This window comes from Lipotes vexillifer, unplaced genomic scaffold (assembly GCF_000442215.2).
Source record: "Lipotes vexillifer unplaced genomic scaffold, Lipotes_vexillifer_v1.1 scaffold1161, whole genome shotgun sequence".
Lineage (NCBI taxonomy): Eukaryota > Metazoa > Chordata > Mammalia > Artiodactyla > Lipotidae > Lipotes > Lipotes vexillifer.
Genome location: NW_006780142.1, coordinates 300,002 through 322,277, shown reverse-complemented (window position 1 = coordinate 322,277; position 22,276 = coordinate 300,002). Strand labels below are relative to the sequence as shown.

The 22,276-nt window shown below is 41.1% G+C and overlaps 1 protein-coding gene across 1 annotated transcript in view; it reads right to left on the bottom strand.

Annotated features, from left to right (window-relative positions):
* Nucleotides 1-2,775: 2,775 nt before the first annotated feature.
* SAMD5 (sterile alpha motif domain containing 5) overlaps nucleotides 2,776-22,276 on the bottom strand; it is a 53,922-nt gene continuing 34,421 nt past the window's right edge. The window contains exon 2 of the mRNA XM_007453213.1: nucleotides 2,776-2,838. Coding sequence (XP_007453275.1) covers nucleotides 2,776-2,838 — 63 coding nt within the window. The remainder of the gene's footprint in view (nucleotides 2,839-22,276) is intronic.

Below are 22,276 nucleotides of genomic sequence, written 5' to 3'. Positions count from 1 at the left end.
AGGAACTCCAAAATAAAAACTCAATGTTTATTGTTTCTGTTATTAATTTCACAACACCAAGATGCTGTAAATTTCTCTAGATCGAAAAACTGCTTGAGTACAGCTATTCTATGTTGCTGTAAATTTCTTTGTGAGGAAAGAGCCCTTAAAATCATGCATTCCCTATGCCAAGAATATGTGCGTAAAATCTTTCTTTCCTCACCTTAAAAATTTTGTTTTAAGATGAAATGAAGAAAGTGTTGCTATAATCCTCCCATTTCCTCAATATTAGGAAGTAAAAGTCTGTAATTAACCTCTCTTGATGTTCTAGGAAATACAAGTCAAGATAATCCGCTAGTTTTGATAATATATTTATTTGTCCCTCCGCTATTTTCTTTACCTTAAAAAATTAAGGATATCATGAATATTAGATAAAAGAAAAAAACACTATGAAAAAATTACTCTTCTTAAGCATAATTATCTCCAGATATAATTCATGGTAAGATTACTTCCTTTCTCTTATGTCTTATATTCTCTTAACTCATCTTCATTTAATGCAAAAGAATGAATGGGCTTCCTTTAATATTTCTCTGCTGATTTTAAAGCTTTCTTCCTCTAGCTTTAGGTAAGAAGCCTTTAAAATCCATAGGCCACTTCACCATTCTAGATTGTGATAGAGGATTGTTATTTTCAAATTTCAAATTCCAAAGAGAAGATTTAAATTTGGCAAAATAATTGAAGCTAGACATTACATAAATAGAAAATAAAACTTGCAATGACCAAAGAGCCCCCTTTTTGGTTGCAGTAGATTGCATCATAATGCCCACAGTGAAAATACTAGATTTTTCAGAAATCGGGTCCTCTCTAGCAACAATTCAACAAATGCATGTAAATGTACATCTGTGAAATAAATCTGCCACAGATCCTGCACCTGGAAATGAGGTCTCAGACAGGAAGCCATTTATTATCACAATAAATTATATCTATAATCTATAGAGACCCCCACTCCTTAAAAAAAACAAAAACCAAAAAAAAAAACCTAACTTGGAAATTATAAAGACTCACTTGGAAAAAAAAATGATGAAAGGTTGATTGGCGTATAATTCTTACAAAACTGCAAGCAGTATTTTTTTAAACATGTAGTTTAAAAGACAACATATCCATGCTTTCAGAGCTTAATTTCCTTGCATTTGTACTTAAGAATGAGACTGACTTTACCCGGTATCTAAATTAATCTCTAGAAGTAGCTAAACTATGCCAACCTTAGATTTTTAAAGCAGTATTGTGATTAAAATAGCCCTTGGAGACCTTAACTGCCTACCCATTCCCATATGCACCAGGAAGAGATGAATGTACATCTACCTCTTTTTCTCCGAGGGTTCCTACTCTTGAGCATTACAATGTGATGTAAGCTTCAATCTCTTTTGTACTTCTAAGTAGTGCAGGGAAGATTCTGGAATACAGTACTGCCTAGCTGCTCTCAGAATCTGTCTGACCGTGGAGCTTGCTGCATGTCTAGATCTCTTTTGATGATCTCCTTTTAACTAAGTTTGGGGTCTGGTCAACATGACTGCATTTTCTAAGCAGAAAAGAAAACTGCCAACATCCAAAGGCAAAAACAATAGGAATTAGAAGAACTCCAGATTCATCTTCATTTCTTCCTCCCACCTCCTTCTACTCTCCTTTTTGGCTGTGGTTATACAGGGCTCTTAATGTCCACTGCCACGGCCCACCTCTCTGCCCCCACCACCACCAAAGGCCTGAAATCAGAATCTGGGGAGGGAATCTGGGCCGTGGCAGTGTCCAGGGCTGAGGAAAACTGGCCATCCAGCCACACAGCTGGCCCTTGCTCCATGTACATCAGAGTAAGACACTCTTACAGGTCCTAACACTCAAATTCAGATGAAACTTAAAAAGAGAAGTTAGAAAAAAGTTTCTTCCTTTGTAGATGTTCCTGAATTTGTCACCTTTATCACTGTACCTACATATGAAATAACTATATAAAGCAGCTTAAAATAAGAATTCCTTCACCAAACTATTCTATAGAGAATTATATAAAATACTTCACCTATGAAAACTGTCCTATACAAAGTGAAAAAATATGTTAAAATACAAAATTAAAATGACTATTCTCGGGCTTCCCTGGTGGGGCAGTGGTTGGGGGTCCGCCTGCCGATGCAGGGAACGCGGGTTCGTGACCCAGTCTGGGAGGATCCCGTGTGCCGCGGAGCGGCTGGGCCCGTGAGCCACGGCCGCTGGGCCTGCGCATCCGGAGCCTGTGCTCCGCAACGGGAGAGGCCACAGCAGTGAGAGACCCGCGTACCGCAAAAAAAAAAAAAAAAAAAAAAAAAAAAAGACTCTTCTCAAGTTAAAGGCTAATTTGGAAATGATGTAATTTCTAGCTATTGCCAGAAATCTTTTTGTCTTGTATTACCACTTAAATTAGTCAGTACCCAAATGCCTTAGCCAACCTCACTTATTGGCAGCAAGAATTCATAGTACCGAGGGCAGAATCCCAAAATATGTAGAAGACTGTATCTCACAATGGTATGTCTTTAAAAAATGAACTCAGTACTTCTTTATGTGTGATATTTCACTGCCTTTTGTCTAGCTATTATAAGTTCGTTACCCAGTGTACTAAGTTGATTATTCCAGAATTTTTCCAAGCAAAAAGTTAGGCTGATGAGTATTTCCAGGGTCATCATCCATTTCCCTTTTTGAAAGAAGGTTCTAAATATGCCCTTTTCCAGTCTTCAGGCACCTCATCAGTCCTCCACGAGTTCTCAAAAATGATATCTAGCGGTTCTGTGATGACTTCGGCCAATTCATTAAGAACTCTAGGATGCCAGCCATTGGGACCTGTGGATTTGAACATATCGGGGTTATTTAAGTTCTCCTTTACCCATTCTTCCCCTAGTCCATCATGGATTCCTGCTCCAATTTTTAAGTCATACTTGTCCCTTTCTGGTTACCACATGGACTTCTGAAAACTAGCTTTCAGTCTCTGCTTTTTATCTATCAATTTTCTCTTTGAAGCTAATAAGAGAAAAATGTATTTTATTCTTCTCAAGCCTGTGTTTTGTTTAAAAAAAAAGGTCTACTTCTCTTTCCTTTCATGTTTCTTATAAGAAAAGGAAAGTTAAAAAGCAATAAATAAATAAAAGTATATCTTGTAATAGTTTGCCTTCCTTAAATCACATCACTGAATTCTACATTCTGGCAGCCTTAGTCATAGGTAACAGTCAACATACTGCAAAACATTTCAAAGGGGGCTTCCCTGGTGGCACAGTGGTTGAGAGTCCGCCTGCTGATGCAGGGGACACGGGTTCGTGCCCTGGTCCGGGAGGATCCCACATGCTGCGGAGCGGCTGGGCCCGTGAGCGAGCCATGGCTGCTGAGCCTGCGCTCCGCAATGGGAGAGGCCACAACAGTGAGAAGCCCGCGTACCACACACACACAAAAAAAACATTTCAAAGGCTACCTAGCTCGTGCTCAGAGGGTACATATCTATCCAGCTTGTCTGTGCAAGTGCTAATTCAAAATGTACCTTCCAAAATAAAAAAAGATTCACAATCATCTTTAATCTTGATTTGTATGCACATAACTTTAACACATAGGCATTTAAAAAGCATAGTTGTGCATGAACTGGAAAGAGATGAAGGATTTCTTACAAACAGTAAAACCTAGTTGAATTCATCTGCTATTGTGTGGTCATCTGCACCAGTGCTCTGGGATTGATATTACACTAATTATCTCCAAGCTCTGATCTGTGTTGACAGTTTTAACCCCTTTGTGGTCACCATGATTCCTCCAAAATTGAAAGACAGCAACAGATTACAGTTTCCTGCCCATCTGTCATAGTTATGCCCTGGGCCTAGAATCCCTTGACAGATCGAGAATGGACAAAGGAGAAGGGAAAAAAAAGAGTGCAAAGGAAGAATGAGGATGCCTGGGTCTCTCCTATGGTTTCTGATATGACATGCAGGCTGTGCTGGTTGGATTCCACGATTTTCTTGTTGTTGTTTTTTAACTGGAAAAGCTTCTGGAAATGGTTGAATCAACTTTGCTGTCTTTTGTTTTTGTTTTGTTTTGTTTTTCTAGTCTATATCTCTCCAGTGGTACTCCCAGTTTTATCTCTTGCAAAAAAAAAATCATATTGCAGGCATTATTAAGACTTTTAAGAAACAATTCTGTGTATTTCTCTAGGGCATAATCATTTGTTTTAGCATGTGCCATCTTCACCCTTGCTCAAAGCTGCCAAAGGCAATATGTTAACTAATATGTCACCATTAATTACTTTGGGTAATATCATTCGGCAGTTGCATCTAAATGGATAGGAAGTACTACTAGCCACGCCAGGAAGTTTCTTTCTCCAGAAAATCAAGCTGTTTTCAGGCCTTTTTCACCCCTGTAAGACCAAGTAATAATATCTTACTACTCACTAATATATTCACAAAGTCACTCAGAGAAACCCATACCCAAGCCAATCAATGCCTCTATGAAAACCAAACTCCTGTTATAAACTATGTAAAAGTAATGTTCAATCTGTCTTGACAAACTAAGCTTTTTTTTTTTTTTTGAGGGGGGAGTGATCAAAGTTACCTTAACATGAAGACGGCAAAACTGTTTCATTTTTAATGCTCTGATGAATGAATGAATGAAAAAGCATTGCAACAAAAATTGTATTTGCTATAGAGTGCAAGCTAACTTGCTATTTCTATCTGAAAAACCAGAAAGAGCCTCAGGTTACAGCATTAGGGTTACTAAGACCTCAGGAAGACTACAGCTGAATTCTGAAGGGGTCACAAAGGAAGGAGGCAGCATCTTGAGGACATTCTTACTAAAATGATTCTCAGATGTCTGCACCGCACCTGATAGGCTCTGCCTGAAGTCAGCAAGATGACCTTGTCTACTGTTAAAGGTCATTTTATTCCAGGAACCTGTGGAAATAAAGAAAACGCCTTTGTACAGACTATCATCTTAGTAAACGGGCAGACACCCTCCACCTTAAACTTATGTAAAGATGTGGACCACGAAATCATTCACAAATCTAGCATCAACCTAACAGCCTCGGAAACCTCTTGTGTCTTTGGTTCAACAAAAATAAATCACATTCATTAAACAAGCCCAGCCGTGCAATTTGCTACTTTTCATTCTTTGGGGGGGTGGGGGTGGGGGTGGGAGGCAAACAAGATTTCCACAGTTGGGTCATGGAGAGTTTCAAGATGTGACAGCAGTCGCAGAGAACAGTAATTAGCTGAGCACATGGTGCTTCATGATCATAGGAAACGTGAGTAATTTCCATGCTAGGAAGCCTCCTTGGAGCTCTGGCGCCCGGCATGCATTGTGACATCCCAGATCCTTTTCCTTACAGACCGCAGCCCTCAAGACGAATAGAAATGAACAGATGTTTACAACTCTGACCAGCTTTAAGGAGATAACTGCTAGAAACACGTCTTACGGGCAAACAAGCGATGCCAGTCCAGCCTCATTTCACAGAGCTGCTCCTACCACCTCACATTTTTTCCTTTCATTTTCCCCCCTAAATAATCCGGCATACTCCTACAAAGAAAAAAGCCCTTTCTTCACTCCACCAAGAAAAATAACAATCTGTTTATATGTGTTTACAGCCTTCTTTGGATATGACTAGGCTGACTTAACAAACCATGAAAGGAATTGCCTCAAATCTGGTCCTTTCTCAAAATTCATAAAAGTCAACCTCTGGACCAATAAACAGCAAGTTATATTTTTGGTTCTACTAATGCTCCTGAAGTTTTCCTGTTTTTAAAGTTTGTAAAAATTGAATGCCAGCGGTTTGTATTATGCCAAATTATTATCTCTGTCTACGGAAACATTACTAAAAGGTTTATACTCTGGTTTGGCCTAATTCTTCCCCAATCTGCCTTTGAGCCCACTCTCAGATAGTCCTACATCAGGGCCATACAAACCTAATTCTTGGGCTGAACTGTGACTTTGTCAGTTTTATTTGCTCTAAGCTCTTATGGGGGATGGGAGGGGTACAGGGACAGTCTTTCATTTCATAGATACCTGGCAATTCTAATCTATGTTAGAGTTCCAATCTGAGAAACTGAGGGGGTGGGCAGGGGTGCAGAAAAAGTTATTTAAGGAATACAGAAACTATACTCCTGTGGTTAAAAATTAAGTGTTATGAGATTACATTTTCTTTTTTCTCAGTTGATTATTCTGATTTTTAACTGGCTTCCAGTCTGTTGCTCTTTTCAGCTTGTGATTTTCCGCCTAATTAAAAGGCAATCAGAGTTATATGCAGGCTAAACCATTTAGAAGTTATTTCTCTATTGTGATATTAGTTTAAAGGATGTAGCTCCATTGCAGATGCAGAACCAATGAATTCTCCACATGTGGTGGCTGAGATAAAAAAAACTGGTGACTGTACAATAATAGGCCATGCAACTCCCTTGGGGGGGCGGGGAGGGAGGGGAAAGACTCTCTCATAGGAAAGAATTAATAAAGAACAATGGTGCAAATGTTGCCTTCTCTCCTCCTGGATGGCACATGGCACACAAATCTGAACCTTTGGGTGGTTGGTATAAGACAAGATGTTTTTGCCGCATAACTTTCTCAACATGCAGCCATGTCACACTACTTATTGTTATGGAACCAAGTAAGGTTGGTAATTTGATAAGAGACCGGGGAGGTGGATGGGTGTAAATACAGCCTCATTTTAGCTGTAAATTTCTCCAAAGGCAGAAACCACATTTTACACTTCTTTCTATCTGCCTCGGGAATATTATATATAGCATGTCACACACTTCTACTGCTGATTCAACTGTCCACAGTATAATTTTTACAAACAATTTCTCAGTAAACGAAGCTGCTATTGAGAAATGTTAGTCTAGCAAGTCAGATAGGAGTATAGTTTCCTTTGCCTACACAACAGAGAATAAAATAGCAACATGTTCACTAAACCCATCTGCATCTTCACAGTCATCTTTCAGTTCCTCGAAAGGCCTCTGGGGGCGGCGGGGTCACCTCTCAGCTGCTGGGAAGGCTGAGGCTGCCTCCCAGCCCGCAATAGGCTGGAGGATGCAATGTTATGTTGCGCAATGAGCTGGCATATATGTCCTTTTCTCTACAGGAGTCTTACAGCGTAGGTTTCCAGGGATTCTATAGAAAAATGTTTGGCCTGCTCCAGAATGATCCACGTATATTTTCTTTTTCTGACTTTAAACACAAGTACCCAGACGCATTATAAACCATTCTGTACAACTATCCTGCCTCCATCTATGGTGTGTACTTGGTAAGTACTGATTTACTGTCTAATTCCTGGAACAAATTAAACAGGTTATAATAAACTGAGCGGCTTCTCGCCACCTTCTCTGGACCCACAAGAGTTCTAAGCTTCACTCAGGACTGAATCTGCAGGTTTTAAGCAAATGGAAAGTATACTGGAGAGGATGGAAATTTTCCTATCCCTTATTCAGAAAACTCTCAGGAACAAATTCAGAGGTTAAAAGACAAAACTGGCTTTATTTATGCTCTCCTCAGGGCATTCACCGATTTTATAATTTTTCCAACTGAATAGCTATGTAAATTCCTGATTTCTTAAAAGCACTTTGTTATAGTCATCGCTGACATATTCTGAATATGCTAAATTCCCCCCACATGGAGGACAGCCCACAGGGCTGTGGTCGGCAAGTGGCACCAAACTCCAGGAGACCAGGCTTCAGAGGCCCGGGACCTCCTCGCTGCCCAGAGTTGGGGCATGTCTTATCTCTACCAGGAAGAAATCATCAGGAGTTTAACTGTTGGGAATTCTGAATTCTTCTTTCAACAATTTTATAATAATTAACAGCTGGTCACAACATGAAACTGGGGCTAGGTCACCACACTTTCAGGAAGTTTAATAGTACTGTTAAGGAGGCAAAATAGTAGCTGGAGGGGACAGTGCTTTTAAGTACAAAGAGGGATTCTGAGCACGTTTACAGATGGAGTGGAAGGATTCCATGGAGAGAGACCAAATGCAAGAAAATAAAGGCATAATTATGGACCATAATTATGACTAGGGCCAAGGGTAGATACCCAGAGGAGGGATTAGCCTTAGAGGGGAGAGAGGCAATTCCTCATCAGAAACAGAGGGAAAGAAGAACAGATGGGCAAGGACGTCAACACACTTTGAGATGAAGGAGAGAGCGAGGGAGGTAGCTCGTGTGCAACGGACTTGCAGTTCTCAGGAACGACCTAGCCAAGGTCATCCACAGAAGGGGAGGTGAGAGAGGAGCAAGGGTACAGTTTTAAGGCGCCCAGAGGCGGTAAGGGGGCCCTGAACTGGGACATGAAATCAGTTTGACAGCTGCAGGAGGGCAGATTCAGCTGGGCTGGACTGCACAGAATTATAGTGAAATGAGTTTTTAGAGTTTTTCTGTATTATGCTTCAAAGTCTCCAAATACTACCCAAAATAGGGATCAAGACACGGGCCTGGAAATGCGCAATACAAGTCCAGAACAGAAATAATGACATGTGCTACAGTATGTTGTATATGAGTGTTCTGTCTTCCAGTGAAGCTCTTTAAGGCATATTTGATATGCCTTTGAATGAAACAGTGCTGTTGATGACTAGCTTGGTCTGTTTGGGCTGCTATAACAGAATACCACAGACGGGCTGGATTATAAACAACAGAATTATTTCTCACACTTCTGGAGCCTGGGAAGTCCAAGGTCAAGGTGCCCACAGGGTCAGTGTCTGGTGAGCCCGTCTTCCTGGTTCACAGACACCACCTTCTCACTGGGTTCTCACAAGGAAGAAGGGGCAAGAGAGCTCTTAGGCCTCTTTTATTAGGGCATCAATCCCTTCCTGAGGGCTTTACTCTCAAAATCTAATCACCTCCCAAAGGCCCCACCCCTAAATACCATCACACTGGGGATTAGGTTTCAACATATGAATTTTGAGAGGAGACAGACATTCAGTCTATAGCATCACCTGTCTCTAACCAGGCTCCCTGGCTACCCATTTAAGGGTTTCTCACCTCTCTGTCCCTCCCTGTCTCCTTCTCTCTCATCTACATACTCACAGTAAAATCATCCTTTATTATGTACTAATGGTGCTTGAAACCACCATTAACACTAACCCGCTAACTCTGATTACAATTATCACCAGTGTAATTACCATCAACTGTAGGTTTATAGTACACATCACAATTATTACTACCTGCCTACCCCGCCAACAGTAAACAGCTACAAACAGTAACTGAGGGACCTTTTTCTGTGCCAGGCACTGTGCTAAGGACACAGTATATTTAAACATAATCTCCTTTACTTCTTACCACAAGCCAGCGTAATGGCTATCATGGACTCAGTTTTACGCATGGGGAATCTGAGGCTTTAAAGTGTAGATACCCTGAGAGGGTCAAAGAGCTAATCAGTGGCAGAGCAGTCCTGTCCCACAGCAATGCCCAACCTTGTAAAAGTATGTCTGCACTCCCCATCATTTTTGTTTTTATTTATTTATTTATTTATTTATTTATTTTGGTCCGTGCAGCATGTGGGACTTCCTTGACCAGGGATGGAACTTGTGTGTCCTTCAGTGGAAACACAGAGTCCTAACCACTGGACAGCCAGGGAATTCCCCCCATCATTTTTGACTGTGAATGTATAGTAGTTAAATAGCATCCTCCAAAATTCACATCCACCTGAAACCTCAGAATGTGAATTTGGAAATACAGCCTTTGCAGATGGTTTAAACTCTGGAGATGAAATCATCCTGGATTTAGGGTGGGCCCTAGATGCAGTCACTGGTGTTCTTTTAAGAGGAGAAGACACAGACACAAACCGAGAAGCAGGCCATGGGAAGACAGAGGCCAAGAGCGGAGTGATGCAGCTACAAGCCCATAATGCCAGGAACCACCAGAAACGGAGGGGCAAGGGAGAATTCTCCCTTCCGGCCCTTAGAGGCAGCATGCCCCGCCCCCTCAAACTGTGATTTCATATTTCCGGACTCCAGAATCGTGAGAGAGTAAACGTCTGTTGCTTGAAGCCACGCAGTTTGTGGTACTTTGTACAGCAGCTCTCATAAACTAATATGGAATCCTTTCACAGAAATACTTAATTTCTCAAATGCTCTTGGGAGTATTTTTAATCACTCTATCGTTTTTAGCAATACATGCAAATGTGATTTTAGGCAAAAGGTATTTTATTTTTATTCAGGATACAAAATGTTGTGCATAATGCTTACTTAGATATTATATTTAATGTCATTCATAATAATATAAGAACATTTTAATTTTGTCCTATTAAATAAATGATGCAAACTGTTATATGATTTGTAAAAAATACATTAAAAACTATATGCTGTGTTTATGCATCCTCCATGTATATTAAGATGCAGACTGAGATTTAACTATTTCCTACAGCATCAAAAATAGAAAATAATCAGGGCTTCCCTGGTGGCACAGTGGTTGGGAATCCGCCTGCCAATGCAGGGGACATGGGTTCGAGCCCTGGTACGGGAGGATCCCACATGCCGCGGAGCAACTAAGCCCGCGCGCCACAACTACTAGCCTCCCTGCGCTCTAGAGCCTGCGAGCTACAGCTACTGAGTGTGCACGCCTAGAGCCTGTGCTCCGCAACAAGAGAAGCCACCGCAGTGAGAAGCCCGTGCACCACAATGAAGAGTAGTCCCCCTCGCCGCGACTAGAGAAAGCCCGCGCGCAGAAACAAAGACCCAACTCAGCCAAAAAATAAATAAATAAAAAGATTGGCTTATGATGTTTAAAAAAGAAAAAATAATCAGCAGTTGGGATGATTTGCTTTAAGTTGCAAGACCAGAGGGAAGGTTACAGTGACTATTTGTAAGCATTTCTCTACAAATAACACGCTATATACATGGACATTTTTATTTCCAATAAGTTAAAATTGAATGTAAACACCAGTATTTCTCTGTTTTGATATCAGTTATTGAAGAATGTGAGTTTAATGTGCAATGTAAGCATATCTGAACTCTAATGAAGCTCTCATTTTACAGGGGAAAATATTTAAATAATTTTCATTGATATACTTAAAGATATATAATGAAACAGTTACTATTCCCAACCTGGAAAACTTTCTTGACTCTTTTGACAGCTCAGAAACCTCCAGCTAGATAACATGGCAGTTTCTATATTAGCAGTTCTCAAGCATTTGTTTCCAGGAGCAAACTGCATTTTTAAAAAATACTGAAGATTCCAAAGAGCTTTTGTTTTTATGGGTTATAATTATCGACGTTTACCATATCTGAAACTGCAACTGAGAAATGTTTAAAATATTTATTTAATTCATTTAAAAATTAAAATAGTACATGTATCATGTTAACATAACATTTTTATTAAAAATAAATCTATTTCCCCCAAAATCAATAATAAGCATGACATTGTTTTGCATTTTTGCATATCTCTTTAATGGCTAGTTTTATAGGCTACTGAGTTCTCATATCTTCCACACTTGAACTGTGACAATATGTTGTCTTAGTTGAAATACATGAAGAAAATCTGTGCCATGAGAAAAAGGAAAATATTTTAATAGCTTTTTAAGATAGATAATTGTAGATATTCTTTTGCTACCATGCCAAAATTTGACAACATATAGATTTTTAAGTCAGTTACCATGTGAAATTTGAAACCATATCAATGAACTTTTTGTACTCCATCAATTACATGAAAATCTTTGGTCTGTCTTCTACTGTTAACAGATCGCTTGTTATATGTGATTTGGCAACATCATGCATTAATCATTTGGAAAATATTAGGTTCCTGAGCTATGCAGATCTTCTAAATGTTAACACATATCATCATTCAATATCAAAAAAGTAACATTTGTTACTATCACCACCCAGCTCATCAAAAAAGCCTTCAAGTCTTGGGAAACTGTCAAGCTCACTGTGGCAGACACAAGCTTTTTTTTTAATGTAATTTTTACTTGAATATTCAAATTTTACCATTAACAAATATTATCCATTACTTTTCTTGAAATATTACGTTCACTTTACTCACTTTCAAGAAATTTAGCTGCTGGGATTTCCCTGGCAGTCCAGTGGTTAAGACTCTGGGCTTCCAGTGCAGTGGGTCCGGGTTCAATCTCTGGTTGGGGAACTAAGATTCCACATACCACGCAGTGCGGGCAAAAATAAAATAAAATAAATATTAAAAAAGAAAGAAATATAGCTGTCAAATACCCAATAAGTAACCACAATTTGTTCCTCAGTTGTTCTTCTAAGGCAAAATGCTGTTCCATGACTAAAGCAGCTAGTTCAGCTAGTAACTTAACAGCAGAAGTGGCTAGTGAGGAGACAAGGGTCACATGCACTTCCATTTGCAACAGTAGTCTTTGTGAGTAGTTCTCATTTTGTCACACAGAATATCAAAAAAAAAAAATGTACTCAAAGGTTGAGAATTTAATAAACTTACTAATTTCCACTGCTTCATCAAGGATATTTTAAGGAAAACAGCTATTTTTTGGCATGTGTGCATGTGATGAATGCCATAAGCACTAATGCAGTTTGATGCCACTGCCTTGATTGGCACTAATGTGCCAGCATTTTTACCCACTGTGGCTTTTGTGCTACCAATGCAAATGTCCACAACGTGAAAAAGGCAAATAATGTTACAGTATTGTTATGAAATAATTATTACCTCAAAGACCCCTGGGACCCCCAAGGATCTGTGGACCACACTTTGAGAACCACTGTCTAAACCACTTCTAGATGGTACAGGCCACAAAATCAGCACCTGGAGATCTCAGACCAACTCATCATTCTGGAATAGAATTCTTCCCTTTGAAATGATAACTCCTTCCTAACAATCGCTCTGTATTTACCCTCCGGGCTCCCCACCTGCCTCAGCCCCATGAAACCAGAAAGTCTGTAGCCTTCCTGCCATGAAGGTGAGTTGACTTTCCTCCAGTCGGGAGAGGGTTTGCAAAGGTAGCTGGGCTGGCTAGGGGGGGAAACACTTCTCGGAGGGACAGTGCTTGCCAGATTTGACGAAAGCAAGAGCTTTCCATGTGACTTTGGCAATTCTGATCAAAAATAACCCGTGGTCTCTTGGCATCCAGTCCCAGACCCCTGAACACTGAAGCGTGGCCTCCACTGGGCCTTAACCTCACCTGCCAAATTGGAATGGGCAGGGAAGCAAGACAACTCTCATAATCCTTTTTAGCAATTCCTTGGAAAGCACATTTGCATGTATAGTGGCAGCCAGAGTGAAGCACTACCCAGGGGATCTGTGCTGTTTTCCATTACTCTACCTCTTCTCTGGTTTTGGCAGGGGAAAAGAGGGTCATTTTTAAATGTCTCAAGAAAGCCACAAGCTCTGATGCCATCATTCTGGGTCTTAAGGACCATCAGCTAATTGCTTTAAAGAAACAGTACTGGGCTTCCCTGGTGGTGCAGTGGTTAAGAATCCACCTGCCAATGCAGGGGACACGGGTTCGATCCCTGGCCCAGGAAGATCCCACATGCCACCGAGAAACTAAGCCAGTGTGCCACAACTACTGAGCCTGCGCTCTAGAGCCCGCGAGCCACAACTACTGAGCCCATGTGCCACAACTACTGAAGCCCGCGCGCCTAGAGCCCGTGTTCTGCAACAAGAGAAGCGACCGCAATGAGAAGCCCGCGTACCGCAAGGAAGAGTAGCCCCCACTCGCCGCAACTAGAGAAAGCCTGCGCACAGCAACGAAGACCCAGTGCAGCTAAAAACAAAATAAAATAAAATAAAATAAAATGAAGAAAGAAACAGTACTTATGAAGTCATCTGAATAATCCTCAAGATGCTGGCCTTGTCCAAATAAACTCTGAGGACGTGTAAATGGGTTACCTGAAGCAGCAAAATATGTAAATAGGACTGAGTTTCATCATACACTGAAGGTCTTCACCACACACACACTTGCTGTTATAAAGTGACATTTCTAGAAGGTTTGGGAGCAAAGCCCAAATCGCAGCCCTTCACACGGTTACAGTTCAAGGTAGCCTAATGTCACTGTGTCCAGAGTGAGCCCAGAGTGACTCTTTGTGTGTGTGTGTGTGTGTGTGTGTGTGTGTGTGTGAGAGAGAGAGAGAGAGAGAGAGACAGACAGACAGACAGACAGACAGAGACAGAGAGACATTGAGGGTTGGGGGTGGGGAATGGAGGACACCTGGGTCTACCTCCTCAAACCAAACCAGCCTATCCTCCAGGTATCCTCAGCAGTCAGTGCATTCCTTCCTGCCAGGACAGAAGTGAAAGCCCCTGGCAGGAAGCCGTGCAGGGCTAGAGACCCATGCTCAGACTGGAAGGAAACCCCAGGTTTACTACTTTCTGGATGGGTGGCCTTGGGCACATTACTTAACCTAACTGCTCTGTGCTTCAGTTTCCCATCTGAAATGAGAACAACAGTGGTACCATTTCAGAGAGCTGTTATGAGGATTAAACGAGTTAACATTTGCAAGACTGTTTAGAACAGTATCTGGCACAGTGTAAGCCTATATAAGTGGATGCTTCTTCTAACACGTACCCCATAAAAGGCATGGAATTCTATTCCTTCATTCAATCACCGAGTGATATAAACCCACCCCTAAGGAGGCATAGATACTTAGGCACATTTTCAGAACAAAAACATAATGGATGTGTGGCAACATTATTCAGTTGGTCATCCACAAATGTTATTAGAATAAATCATGAATAGTGTGCATGCTTTAAGCACTGTCTAGCCATTAAGTTTGAAAAATTTCATTTAGCTTTGTGAAGCATGCCCTATAGAACGTAACTGCCATAACAATCGTTCTCAGCTTGTTCAAGCATAAAGACCCCTTTCATTGTTTTAAAACCTAAGTCACACCCCCGCCCGCCACAGGGTGTGTGAGTGTACACATCCACACACACACACACACACACACGCACAAAAGAGAGTAACTTCACTATTAAATTCTTACTTTCCTACCACTCTTTGAGAAAAATTGTTGCTTTAAAAGTGATCAAGAATGTAAGAATACCTTCAAATAAATGTATATGAAACATATTATTTATGTACAGATCCACTGAGGATAGTTAGTACCCAAGTAGGTTCCAACTGTTTTTTTTTTTTGGCTGCACCGTGCAGCTTGCGGGATCTCAGTTCCCCAACCAGGGATTGAACCAGGGATTCCACGGCTGTGAAAGCCCAGAATCCTAACCAGTAGGTCACCAGGGAACTTGGTTCCAAGACTCCTGTATTAATTCCTCAAGGGTCTGGGTTTCTCAGGTTAGAAGTCGCTTTCACAGAGGAATGGAATCAACAGAAGCTAAGATCGTGTTCTTGAAGAAATTCAAATATATTAAAATAAAAGTTGATTAACCAAGTGAAAGTCAAACCCCAGGATCCCGACTTTAATCTAACACGGAGTGGTCACTCCAGGCTTGCATTGGTTAGCATACGGCAGGCAGGAAGTATTTCAGTACATCTGAATAGAGCAGTATTCCAAGAAGCTAAAGGCCAACATTTTTTATGACTTAAATCAGAATAGCTTGCTTTCCTCTCCACACAGTCTTCCACAGTTGAGCCTCACAATTTTTCACTGTTTACTCCTTCAGGAATCTGACCCTCTGCCGCAAAGATGTTAAACAGAGAAACAGATAATACCGTGTAGTTTCTACAGGAAATATGCCTGGTTCCAGAGATAATAGAAAGGGCCCAAATTTCCTGGAACTAATACAGATCCATGGAAACATCCCCAGGCAAAAACAGAGAAACTCAGTGGACTGGACATTTTTCAGACAATTCAAAACTAGGATAACAAGAGATTTTAGAAGCTCCCTAGTGTTGATAGGACTTTGCTCTGTATGACATGGAACGCAATCCCAAGAGCTGACTTTTTGTCCCTCAGACAAAATAGTATTTGAAATAGGTATAAACGTCTGCTGAAATTACGTTTAGGAACAAGCTCTTCAGTTATTTTCTTCTGTGCTTCTCATTCCCTTTGAGAGCAAATGTAAAACAACCTCTCACATAATTGCATTTTGCTATCACTTTAAAGGCAGAGTTCTTTTTATTTTAGGACATAACGTGCAAAATCATGTTATTTGACACTACCTTATATTCACAGGCCATGCAAGCTAAATAAAGACACCTTGCTGATTCCTTAATATAGATTCAGCTAAGATTAGTTATGCATCTGCCACCTTAACATTCAGATTGGGGGGAAGAAAAGCCTTAGTTAAAAATCACAGTTGCATTGGAAGCACTTATAATTTCATGGTTCATTTAAGAGCATCACAATCAAGAATTTAATTATGTCAAAAAAAGAACGGTATCTTTTTAACAACCAGAAGTGCATCCCCTCAATTTCTCTCCTCCCCCGCCACCAAAGTGGGTCATTCTTCTTAACCTTTATGGGCTTGTTTTCTGACCTAGGAAATAACGAGTGTGATTCGATGATCTTAAGATACCCTCTGGTTCTATCATGCTGTGATTTTAAGATTTCTAGGGAATAGTCTGATGCGGAGGCAAAGGCGAAACAGAGCCAAGATGCTATGGGAACTCGGCCAATTCAGTTCCTAAACAAGGCGGTATTTCCCATGATGCAGACACACATCCCACTGGGCACTGTCAGTGGACTGGCAACTCAAAGCTACCACAGAACACCAGTTCCACCAAAACCTCCACTCCACATTAACATTTAAACATCTGCCTACACACTTTATTTAATCCATTCTATGGTTAATGCAAGGATCTCTATGACACCTGTTAAAAAACAAAATATTCAACTGAGTATTGGCTTTTAAAAATAAGTAAATAAAAATGAAACAAATAAACATCTGCCTAACAATAGGCCATTCAATAAATCACTGAACCTAAAAAAAAAAAAACAAAAAAAAACACGGATTCCTCTCAACTAAAGTCTGTGTCAAGGCATCAGAATGGACTGAGAACTAATAACAGGAAATTAACCTCTGTAGGGGGGAAGGGAAAAGTCTTATTTTTGGATCAGCAAATCTAACAATAACTTCCAGGTTGAGTAACAAAGTGTTTATGCTTTGCAAGTTTCTATAAATGCATAGTATAATCCTTTACACCGCTGAATTACTTAAATAATTCACTCTGGTGGTGGATAATGTTCTGATTGGTTCAATTAAATGAAGGTCTGACTGGTTCCCCCCCCAAACAGAGCCTGAGACAAAAGCTTAGGTGCAGGTCATTTATTTGGGAATGTGATCCCAGAGAGCAGAAGCAGGGGCCAGGGAGAGTGAAATAAAGAAGGGAAAGCCAACACAAGGATGCATCTGGAGTTGGCCACTCAGTGATGTGCTGTTCAATTCTGTAAGACCTTCAGGGGAGCCTTAGGAAATGCACCTCAGAACCATGCATGTGAAAGAAGAAAGGAGGAACATTGAGACCTCATCTTTTATTATCCACTTGTCAAGGTTTTCCTGGTGGGTGGCAATTTTTTTGCACTTTGTATCTACACACGGTGAGAGCCTAGTCAGCTCCCATAGGAGTGAATGACAAAATCAAAGAAGCTCCCAGCTGTAAAGCAAGAAGTGCAGGCTTGAGCCAGTGAGCCATTAGGCTACACTTATGTGCTACCTGTTTAAGCCTGTGCAGAAGTGTTCACTCAGCAGTGGGTGGAATAAGAAACAAGGCTAAGATGATTTGAACTGGTGCACACAAGCATCAGGCATGTGTGTGAGTCAGGACGGGCCAGTTATGCCGCAGTAACAAATGACCCCACGATTTCAATGGCTTACAACAACAAAAGGTTTATTTTTTACTCATGCTACAAATCCAAGGTGGGTCTGCTATGGCTCTGGGCCATTTTCTTCACTCCAGGACCAAAGCTGACAAATCAGTCTCCATCAAAAAACATAGCCAGGGCTTCCCTGGTAGCACAGGGGTTGAGTGTCCGCCTGCCAATGCAGGGGACGCGGGTTTGAGCCCCGGTCTGGGAAGATCCCACATGCCGCGGAGCGGCTGGGCCCGTGAGCCATGGCCGCTGAGCCTGCGTGTCCGGAGCCTGTGCTCCGCAGCCTGTGCTCCGCAACGAGAGAGGCCACAACAGTGCTCAGACTACCACTTAACAGATTGACATCCCACCTCTCACCATCAAACCACTGTTTTACTGTCTTTAAAGACCTACCCTAATTTGAAGTTATCTTGGTTACTTACATGTCTAATTGTTTATTCTCTGCACCCCCTACCCCCTCCCCAAAGTGTACACTCCATGTACCGCAAAACAAACAAACAAACAAAAAACATAGCCAGTCATTGTGACTTGAGGGAAAATATTAAATTTGTGAACTATGCACAGTTTTATAAAGCTTCTGCCTGGAAGAGGTCCACATCACTTCTACTCACCTTTCATTGACCAAAACATGCCATCTGCCTATTCTTAGTTTGAAGGGCTGGAATATATAATCCTCCTGCAGGGAGGGATAATGTAGGAAGAGTGATTTGGAATACAGTAATACAGCCTATTACTCTATACTTTCATTTTCATGGGAGAAAAGCCAAGGGTAGGAGGAACAATTAACTTTAAGGAATCCTGTGAAAATTATTTCATAGCACCATTTTTCTTTGGGCACATGGTAACCAATATTTAGGATTATTGTGCTTCCCTGGTGGCGCAGCGGTTGAGAGTCCGCCTGCCGATGCAGGGGACATGGGTTCGTGCCCCGGTCCGGGAAGATCCCACATGCCGCAGAGCGGCTGGGCCTGTGAGCCATGGCCGCTGAGCCTGTGCGTCCAGAGCCTGTGCTCTGCAACGGGAGAGGCCACAACAGTGAGAGGCCCGCGGACCACAAAAAAAAAAAAAAAAAAAAAAAATTAGGAATATTAAGTTTCAATCAAAGAAAGCAAATCTTTTTCCAATGAGAAAAAAAAAAGCATGGGGGATATACCTCATGGGGAAGGATAAGAAACCATCTACTTCCTGTTTTGTGAATTCCTTCATTTTATAGATGTTCAAATCCCAAATGAAGTGACTCCTGAGGAAGTTAATGACAGACCTGGGACTAGGCTTCAATTCTCTGTATTCCCATTCCAGGACAGAGTTGATAGAAAACATTAGTCATCATTTTATGTTCAAATTACCTGAAAAGTACATACATTTTACAGAAAATATCTGTTTCTTTTATAAAGTTAACAACCTAATGTAACAATGAAACAATTTAAAATAGCGAGGTAGGCACTACACTGACAAGACAAATTAAATTCAATTTAATTTGTTAATAAATTAAAGGAAGCATGTTACAGTTAGAGCATTTGATTTACCAGCCTGCTGACCAGAGATATCGAGTTCTTTGTACAAACTTAAGAACCATCAGAATTTTGTCAGATGAAACAACCAAGAGGGAAGAGGTTAGACGAGCCTCATTTAAATAAAGGGAGTCCCTATTTGGGAGAGAAAACTGTAACCTCCAAGCCTTTACCTAATTTGATCTGCCTTAGAGGCCAATGATGAAAGCGTGGCAAACTATTCCATCCGTTTATTCATTCAATCCGTTTTTACTGAGCGCCCATGCTGTGCACAGCACAGTTCTAGGCACTGGGCTGACAGTGAAGGGCAAGGCAGCAATGTCCCCCCAATGGAGTGTACGCTTTGGGGAGGGGGTGGGGGGTGCAGAGAATAAACAATTAGACATGTAAATAACCAAGATAACTTCACATTAGGGAAGGTCTTTAAAGACAGTAAAACAGTGGTTTGATGGTGAGAGGTGGGATGTCAATCTGTTAAGTGGTGGTCTCTGAGCAGGCATCATGTAAGAAAATTATGACGCTATTTATGTAAAATCACAACCCGGTTGTTAGTAACAATCAGCAACATTATCCTTTAAGGGCTATTGTTACTCTAGTAACATCTTTGAATGAATTTTACCTCTACTTCCTATTCCCCACTAAATCTCTCTTTTAATTGCCCATGACTATATTTTTCTTGTTTTATTTATTAAATGCACTTTTATGATTACAGACAATTTAAAAATGAAGTAAGCTATTTTATATCCCCATTACCCAAATTAAGTTGCCTTTTAAGTACTTTCTATACATCATGAAGCCTTTGAAAGAACATTCATCCTCCCTCCTCACCACCCTCAGTTACCCCCTCTTCTCCTACCTGCATTTAATTCTTACCTTTCAAGTCTGGATTTGGGCAAAAATACAGGTTCTGCTAAACAAAAAAATTCCTTTCTTACCTGTCCCGGGCAGAAACACATACCAGAGGCAGAATTCTAAGAATGGCCCCAGTGACTCTTGCCTTTGTCCAAGTCCCTGCCCTTTGAGTAAGGGTGAAACCCATGAATACACGATGTCAGTCCCATGATTAGGTTACACTGTATAACAAGAGGCAGATTCCTCAGGTTGGCTTAATCTAATCCTAGTCATTTAAAAGCATAGTGCTTCTCTGGTTAGACGACAGGAAGACAGAGAAATTGGGAGCATGAGAAGGACTTGGCTCACCACTGCTGGTTTAAAACAGGAGAAGGAGGGCTTGTGGTGGCGCAGTGGTTGAGAGTCCGCCTGCCGATGCAGGGGACACGGGTTCGTGCCCCGGTCCGGGAAGATCCCACATGCCGCGGAGCGGCTGGGCCCGTGAGCCATGGCCACTGAGCCTGCACGTCCGGAGCCTGTGCTCCACAACAGGAGAGGCCACAACAGTGAGAGGCCCACGTACCGAAAAAAAAAAAAAAAAAAAAAAGGAGAAGGAATGCAGTCAGTATCCAGACGCCCACCGCTAACAGCCAGCAAAGATTTGGAAACCTCGAATCTACAGCTGTGAGTGGAGTCCTGACCACTGGACGGCCAGGGAATTTACTGCAAGGAATTGTATTCTCCCAACAACTTAACCACCTTAGGAGCAGATTCTCCCCCAAATCCTCCAGATAAGAGCCCAAGCTGGCTGATACCTTGACTTTGGCCTTATAAAACCCTGAGCAGAGAACCCAGCCAACTTGCCCAGAGTGTTGACTTACAGAACTGTGAGGTAACCAATGGGTATCATTTTTAGCCAATAGGTTGGTAGGAATTTGTCATGCAGCAAGAGAAAACTAACACAACATGTAACCAGATTTATCAACTGAGTGTTCTATCGTTAAACAGCTAAATAACGACTTTCCCACCTTCAGAATATGCACCATTAATTCTAATGAAACGAGGGGAATTGTCTGGGAGAAAAGGGGGAGGAGGTTCAGTGACGGAAAAGTAGGACCCAATGTGGGACAGACTAATGGCAAACACTGTACCATTTACCCTCTGCCCGGTTGCAGTGTCACATGTGCTGGGCCACCAATTACAGTACTCTAAAGGAAGGAAAGAGGCAGAACAGCTAGGATACACTAAAATGTGCCACGGCACAAAGTGACAGGAAACTGGGTACAACCAACTGTTTTTCTTGTCAATTCTTAGTACATGGGGTGGGGGAGAGAGGGGAGATGATGAAATTGCTTAAATGATGTCACGCTTTTCGGGCATTTTTCCAATTATAAATTCACATGATTATATGCAGAGTTCAGAAGTATTTACATATTGCAGCAGAGGAAACACTGTGTGTTCACCTGATGCCCTTTCCTTTTCCTTGGCACAAAGGAAGTCTACCATTTCAGGCTCCCCTACAAATATGTTGGGAATACGATGGAGTTCTCACAAATGGGATGTAATAGAAATAACAGAAGTCATTTCCAAGCCACCCTCTTCAAAAATATCGTGAACCAATCTGAAGTTCTCTTGTCCCTGAAGAGGCCACGTGTTGAGGGAGCCTGGATCTCTGAGTCACTGCATGGAAGAGAGCCTCCACCAAGGTACACTGGACTTTGATGGAGCCAGAAATAAGTATCTGTTAAGGTTTTCAGACTTGGGTGGGGGGTAATATTCTTATTACAGCACAGCTTAATAATATTCACTTATCCTAAATAATACAAATATATTTTCTCCTTGGATTTAATTTATTAACAGGTTTAGACAGAATCTCTTTATCTTAGGCTTTTTCTTGATTTAGTGTAACACCCAAGCATTACACAAGGACATTAACACAGGAATTTGAATATCAAATTTAATTACTATTACAAGACACTCACATTCCGACACATCTGATATTTACACTGGATAATTTCTGTCTTAACGTAAAACTACAATGAGGAGCACATATATACATGCAAATGTACACATATACATGTAATTAATAATAGGAATAATGACAAACTCCTTCCTACAATGCCAGCTTAAAGTATACTTAACCTCGTGGAGACTTATTTATGCAATAACAAGACTTTTAAAATAAAACTAGTGTAACAACAACAAAAAAAAGTACACTTAACCTTAACCACATCTCCATCCCCCACTACCC